This window comes from Melanostigma gelatinosum (genome assembly GCF_949748355.1).
Source record: "Melanostigma gelatinosum genome assembly, chromosome: 19".
Lineage (NCBI taxonomy): Eukaryota > Metazoa > Chordata > Actinopteri > Perciformes > Zoarcidae > Melanostigma > Melanostigma gelatinosum.
In genome coordinates, this window is record NC_136652.1 from 5,104,279 (window position 1) to 5,111,412 (window position 7,134).

Consider the following 7,134-nt stretch of genomic DNA (forward strand, 5'->3'; position numbering starts at 1 on the left):
CTCGCCCTCCAAACGGCGAGTTGAAGGACGTGACACGTTTTGGTTGCGTTGCCTCTGTACTGCAGCACATTAAATGTAAGGGGGGGGGGAATGACTAACGAGGTTCAGGTGCAGACTGAGGGGATTACATTCCTTTCTGCTGTCATTTAAAGGCCATTTATAGTCACATCAGATGAACAATGTGTAGCTTCTTAGATAATGTCTTTATATATAGTCCCGCGGCTTTAAATAAAACACTAAATCAATGCATCTGTGAATATAAGGTTCTTCTCCATAATCACAAACGTGAACCTCATTGTGGCGCTTCAGCTTAAGCTGATGGTGCAGAGACAACAACCTCCTTCTGAATAACAGCAAGACCAAGGAGATTATTGTTGACTTCCGGAGAGGCCACACTCAACACCCACCACTGACCATCAATGGTGCTGACATAGAGAGAGTGAGCAGCACCAAATTCCTGGGGGTGGACATCAGTGAGGACCTCTCGTGGACAGCCAACACAACATCACTGGCAAAGAAAGCCCAGAGACAGCTCTACTTTCTCCACAAACTGAAGAAGGCAAGAACACCACCACCCATCATGTGCACCTTTTACCGAGGCACCATTGAGAGCATCCTGACAAACTGCATCACTGTGTGGGGCGGAAGCTGCACTGACCACAACAGGAAAGCCCTGCAGCGCATAGTGAACACAGCTGGAAGGATCATTGGTGCCTCACTCCCCTCCTTGCAGGACATATATGACACTCGCCTCACCCGCAAAGTGACCATGATTGTGCGCGACTCCAGCCACCCCTCACACAGTCTCTTCAGCCTCCTGCCCTGTTAGGAAGCTGAACTCTCTCCCTCCTCTCTTGTCTCTATGTCCGACTGTCTCTATGGCCGACTGCTGCCAAATTATATGTTGTCTCAATGGTTTTTTTAAAAATCTATTTGCACTGTATTCACTTTATATGTTTATATGTTGGACTGGAGAGAAACGTTTTTTCAACTCCTCGGTATGTTCGTTACATATTGTGGAACTGACAATAAAGCTAACTTTGAACTTTGATGGAGTCAGTCTGCATGTGTAGATACATATTTGCCTGGAGAATAATGTATTTCAGGGGTTAACAAATATTTTCATACATGTTGGTATTATTTGCATGTTGTATGTACATATACCTATATTGTGCTGTTGACAAATAGTAAATAATAACTTTATGTATACAGCACCTTTAAAGCCAGAGTTTACAAAGTGCTTTGACAGACAAAGCAAGGCAAAAGCAATGCAATAAAAACAACAGAAATCTCAACAGTGAGGCCCAACAAAGCCAGACAAACTAAGATAAGAGTTAAACCCTGATAAAACAGTACAATACATAAAACAATAAAACCAATTATTACTATAAGAACAAACTGAGAAATGAAATACATATAAATGTAATTAAATAATAACAACAATAAAATAAAGCAGCAACGCACTAAAAAGACAACACCACTAAAATGCCAGTTTGTAAAAATGGGTCTTAAGAAATTATTGGAATAGATATATGAACAAATTATGAAAAGGTTATATTGGACATGAGCACTTTCACAATACTAGTAAATAGTATGTCTGTTATTGACCGCTGGGTGGCAGTAGTGTAAGCCCGTACAGTCGGCCGGAAATAAAACAAGCGTGGGCTGTGACGTCATCTCTGAGCGACGTTTGAGTCTCCCGATTTCACCATGGCCGAAACTGAAGCTGAGTATGTGAATGTTTTTTTGTATCATATCCAAGTCCATCCATTATTTCTCTTCGTGTAGTTGTTGTGTTTAAAGTCTCAGTAAGAATTATACGTATTGCTGATTCTACCGAGACTCATATTTATCGGGCTGATGGTGAGAAAAGGCTGTTTCTAGCGGGCTTGGTTTCACATGGGTCCGAGTGTACATTACGGAGATATAGCCACAGCTCGCGCAATGCGGCGCCAATATTTGGCACTAGTTGTGTGCAATTGAAATGACAGTTTTGTCTCCCGTTCACGTTTTCGGTGACATATTCACGGAGTAAAGTTACCAACACTAAGCCGGAACACCGGAGCTGCTAATTGGTTCTGTCCGGATTGAGACGCACTGTTACTTTGACCAATGCTACATTAGCACGATGAGTACTAGCCTCTAGCTGGACTGTTTCTCAAACGCTTCCGTGTGCTCCTGTTATCAGATCAAAGAAAGTGATCAAGCTGGTACCAGAGTATCTCCTGAAGAAGAGGAAAGCGTACCAGGCCATCAAAGCCACGCAAGCCAAGCTCGCGCTGCTTGAGAAGAGAAAGGTAAGTGATCACTGAGTGTTAGGAGGTCAAGCACATGTGTTCAATGTGCAATTAAATCCTGCAGTCTATTTAGCTACACGTGTATTTCTGTGTGGTTCCAGGTATGTAAAGGCAAACCGTTGAAGTTCAAGCGTTTGGAAGACTTCTTGAAAGCCAGCCACAGGAGGCACCGCGATGACACCCGCATCGAGAGATTACGGCACAGGCCGCCGGCCCCTCTGCCTCCTGCCAAGAACAAGCTGGCCTTCGCCGTCCGCATCAGAGAGTGAGTGATTTGACTCAGAAGGGTGTTTGGAGCACAATGTCTCTCTATAGTCACGGCCGGCGTATACAGGGGTGGGCTGCATGGGAATTCATGAGTGACTATAATCAAAAGGAAGCAAGGTTAAAATCAGCTTGTTTTTAAAGGGACAGTTCACCTGAAAAGGAGCGGGTCTCTACGCCGGTATCTCCAAAACAAGGCAACTGGCATCAAGACAATCTACTCTATTCAATTCCATTTTTTAAAATTCAGCCAAGTATCACAATTTTGCCACAGAGGACTTAACTAACCTTGCATCGGAAAAGAAAAAAACTCACCAAAAACACTCCTTTAATGGGGGAAAGAATGTCCGTCTGAAAGTCAATGAGTGTTTTGATTGGGTTTTGAATTGGATGCCTGAAATAAGGTCTCGTTAATACAAGCTGAAGAGATTTTAAAGTTTTGTTCTACAATATAAACATGTAATGGGAATGCCCCACTCTTCAATTTTGAAGCTTTCACGTGTTTTAAAGGGGGTTGCTAAATGAGGCCTCTAATCGTCATCACGCAGACTATTTCGCCTTCACCGCTTCGTTGTGCTTCTCACACTCGTGCCACTGAGGTGTTGTTGGTTTACAGCCCAACGTTAGCTTTTTTACTCATTTGCATTTGCGGTTTAAAAAAAATCGTAAAAAGTGGTAATTTGTGAAAGATTAACTTGCTGAACAAAACGTGAGAGTATCATAAACGTTTGTTTGTCACGCAGTTTATTTTCTGCAATAATCCAAAATCCAATTGAGAAATCCCATTGGCTTTTTGTCAAGGGTACCAGTGTGACGCTTCACGGGTTGGCCGACAAAAATATGTCACCCATGCTTATAAATGAACAAACCCTTGCTGTAATCTCTTTGGCTCTTGAAACCAATCTGAAATATGAGACAGATGGCCGATCAGCTATAAAAAGACATCTGGTTTCGATCATCTGCTGATCGATTTGTTAAAAATACACTGTGATACTGATCTTTGAGGATCGGGACATCCCTGAATTTACCTGAATGGAGGAGATCTCTCCTAGGGACCGTCTTGCGGTCTACACATCTAGAACTCGTCCAGGTCTGAGATAGAGAGCTGTCTCTTTGATAACATCAGATGTTGTGTGCTCCGGTGAATGAAACACCCGATTGTGGTCGTTTAAACGTGTACATAATGAAAACACAATTTCCAGTCCGGTCAACGCGGTTCGTCCTCTCTCCCGCTAGGATCAAAGGCGTCAGCCTCAAAGTGTTGAAGGTGGTCCAGATGCTAAGGCTGAGGAAGATCTTCAGCGGGGCCTTCGTCAAAATCAACAAGGGCTCCATGGCCATGATGAAGATTGTGGAGCCCTACGTGGCCTGGGGGTGAGTAGCTTTAGCTCGAATCCAAACCCGTTACGTTTGTTACTGCGTGTTCTAAACGCAATGCTTCCGACCAGATTCCCCAACTTGAAGTCGGTCCGCGAGCTCATCCTGAAGAGAGGACAGACCAGGATCGGCAGGAGGAGGGTCCCCCTCACGGACAACAACGTCATCGAGCAGCACATGGGTGAGTCTCCCCCACGGTGTCGCGTCTGGCTGAAGCCTCAACGGTCAATCCAAAGCAAACGTGTGCCATCAGCCTCCGACAAACATTTTCACACAGTTGTAGGTGTTGAAATACATTTAATGAAATGACTCACCAAAACATACACTTTTTTGAACATATAATACAAGTAACGTTTAATTAAACCATGTCAAAGTAACGTAAAATAATTAAGGTCAGTGTCATCAAGAAGCCTCACCGTCATACTATTTCATTCTGTATATACTTCAGCTCATGCTTGGTGAATATGAAGAAGTTACTGCTCTCCTAGCCAAAAGCACTAGCAGGATGCTACGTTTTCTACCGGTATCTTATTAATTATGATCTGAAGTATTTACAAAGGCAAACTTGTGTGTTATGATGGGGGAGGTTGCATGTTACCTGAATTGTTTGTTAGGAAAAGTAGATCCTGTAGATGTAATGGAGGGGAGCAGTGTGTTCAAGTGTTAGCATTATCGAAGGTCTATTTGAATGAACAAATTCCTTACAAAAGGTTGCGTTGCACTGAATTTGGATCCGGCTTCCAAACGGTAACATAGGATGACCAGGTAACATTCTCCAGTGGAACAATGTTTGCTTCACGGAGAAAAAGATCTGATTGTCGTGTTCTTCCAGCAGACCACCTCAATTCAGAGCAGGGACGGGCGTCTTAAGGATTTTATCGATACTCTAATCCGTTACTTCTCATGACTGAATAGTTGCTTTTCAAATATATGCATAATTAGAGCAGGATTCATATTTATTTATTTATTTATATTTTAAATATAACTAAATACTGTTTCTAGAGTGGCAACAGTAATGTTTTCAACAGCAAAGTCACTATAAAGTCCTAAATATCTCACTGGAAGAACAAATCTAAATTGTTTATAAAATAAATCCCATTTCTGGGTGAAGGAATGAAGGAACACAGGTCGGTCATTCCTCCTGGCGTGTAGATGAATGAGTCATGTGCTCCTTTTGCGGAACCTCATTGAGGCGACATGAAACACTAAAATGAATGATTTAAAATAATCTGCTTGTTTCTGTTTTCCACTTCCTTGTGTGGGAGGTAAGTGTAGTAGTGTAGGTCCAATGCCACTGAATTTATGAGTTGCATAAATAAGGCAGACGCGTTTTCTCACAGTGCCAGTTGTAATTTTTAACAGAACATCTGTCCGGTTCTGACACCTGTTTCCCATCACCTCCCCCGTCTCTCAGGTAAATACGGCATCATCTGCCTGGAGGACCTCATACACGAGATCTACGCAGTCGGCAATAGTTTCCGGGCCGCCAACAACTTCCTGTTGCCCTTCAGGCTGTCGGTGGCTCGCCACGCCGCCAAGGACAAGGCCGGGCTCCTGAAGGACCTGGGGAACCCCGGATTTCGCAACACGGGCATTAACGCCATCATCCGGCAGCAGAACTGAGGGAGGAGCGCCGCAGGGCGGACACTCGGGCGCTATGGGGATGCTTTATTTCTCGAGGAGCTAACGCCAGCGACAAAATATTCCTTGTTGTTCCTTTAGCAGAGAAGCTCACGGTTTCACCCACAGTCGTATTTAATACACGTTTCTGTCGTGGTTACAAGCTGGGAGCAGAAGGACCTGAAGTGGAGTCTCATTGACTTGCGTTTAAAAAAAATATTTACCATGTAGTGCCCCTGACTACGGACTGATGGAAGCTGTTTGGTGAAAAATAATATTTTGAAAAGATATTGTCTGTTAAAAGGAAAACTTTCCCCACAAAATATGTTTGTACATCAGTTACTGTGTTCTCACCTAGCTCCACAGAGAAGAATTCAAGGTGACAGTGTGTGTAGTTTGATGTACAAATGTACGTTTTTTTTTTGGTTGAAGGAGTCCTTTTTAAAGGGTGCTTACTTGCGACGCGTGTTATTCCTCAGTTTGTCAGAGGAGCGGCTCAGCACTGTGCTGGTATAATATCACAGTACCGTAATTAGGGATGGTTCATCCTGCATGCATGCAGGAGCCTCATGCCCACCTACAGCTGATTCAGTCACTACATTCAGTCGTGTTCTGTGTGGAAACATGTCTTTTAAAATCAGTTTGATGAACTGGATTTATGATTCACTGTTGATACTTTGATTTTTATTTTACAATAAAAAAAATGATCCATTTCTTTTGAAGCGATTTTTTTTAAACAGATGTAGAAATTACAAAAAGATGCTTTCACTGCTTTCCACAGGAAACATAACACCCCTCAGTTGTGTTACTATTAATTCAAGGAGACACATGAGTCACCAGCCGTAGGTGGAGGAGAGAGGGGGGGGGCAACATATGCAGCGGCGCTTTCGTCGAGTGCGCACTGGGAGAAATGGAGGATGTCGTCGGGGAATGTCACCGATGTGTTCCCCTCAACCCGCTACGAGTGCGCGCGGCGGTGGATGTAGTGAGCTCACTTGCAATCGTTGAAAAGAAACCGGTAGGAAACGAGGCAACCGTGTTCGGTGTCATCCAGGGTGAGTGACGCATACTGTCACCAAAATAAAAAAATCAATCAGCGACCATTGCCATGGTGATTAATTACCACGATGACGATTGTTTTTCCTGCCCTCAGCGCAGGGATTGACGCCGGTTCAATGAATACGTTGAACCGGATCCTGTCATCCATAGACTACATGTGTGTGTATACAGCGAGACGGGTGTCATCCATAGACTACATGTGTGTGTATACAGCGAGAAGGGTGTCATCCTTTTTGACAACATGCACGAAACAAAATGTCAACGGGAAACAGAGCTGCCATGCGCGTTACACAGTCAATTTATTTAGAATTTAGTTCAGTTTTGTTTCGGTCCCACTGACAGGAAAAACTTGTCCCCACAAATCGATATAATTATATTTCAGACTGCCGGAGCACGAGTTGTGGTGCCTTCATAAACAATCCGAAAGGTCGTAACTGTTGAAAATGTGACTAATGAGAGCTGAACAAAAGCAGCACTACTAACCAAATACATTACATAGACTATGTAAGTGTCTATA

The 7,134-nt window shown here is 43.4% G+C and overlaps 1 protein-coding gene across 1 annotated transcript; it reads left to right on the forward strand.

The window, feature by feature from the left end:
• Positions 1-1,665: 1,665 nt before the first annotated feature.
• Positions 1,666-6,274, forward strand: rpl7l1 (ribosomal protein L7-like 1). The gene is made up of 6 exons (XM_079290903.1): positions 1,666-1,730; positions 2,189-2,297; positions 2,399-2,562; positions 3,798-3,935; positions 4,010-4,119; positions 5,353-6,274. Exons 1-6 carry the CDS (start codon positions 1,711-1,713, stop codon positions 5,559-5,561), a joined length of 750 nt encoding a protein of 249 aa, XP_079147029.1. The 5' UTR covers positions 1,666-1,710; the 3' UTR covers positions 5,562-6,274.
• The last annotated feature ends 860 nt before the right edge of the window (positions 6,275-7,134 follow it).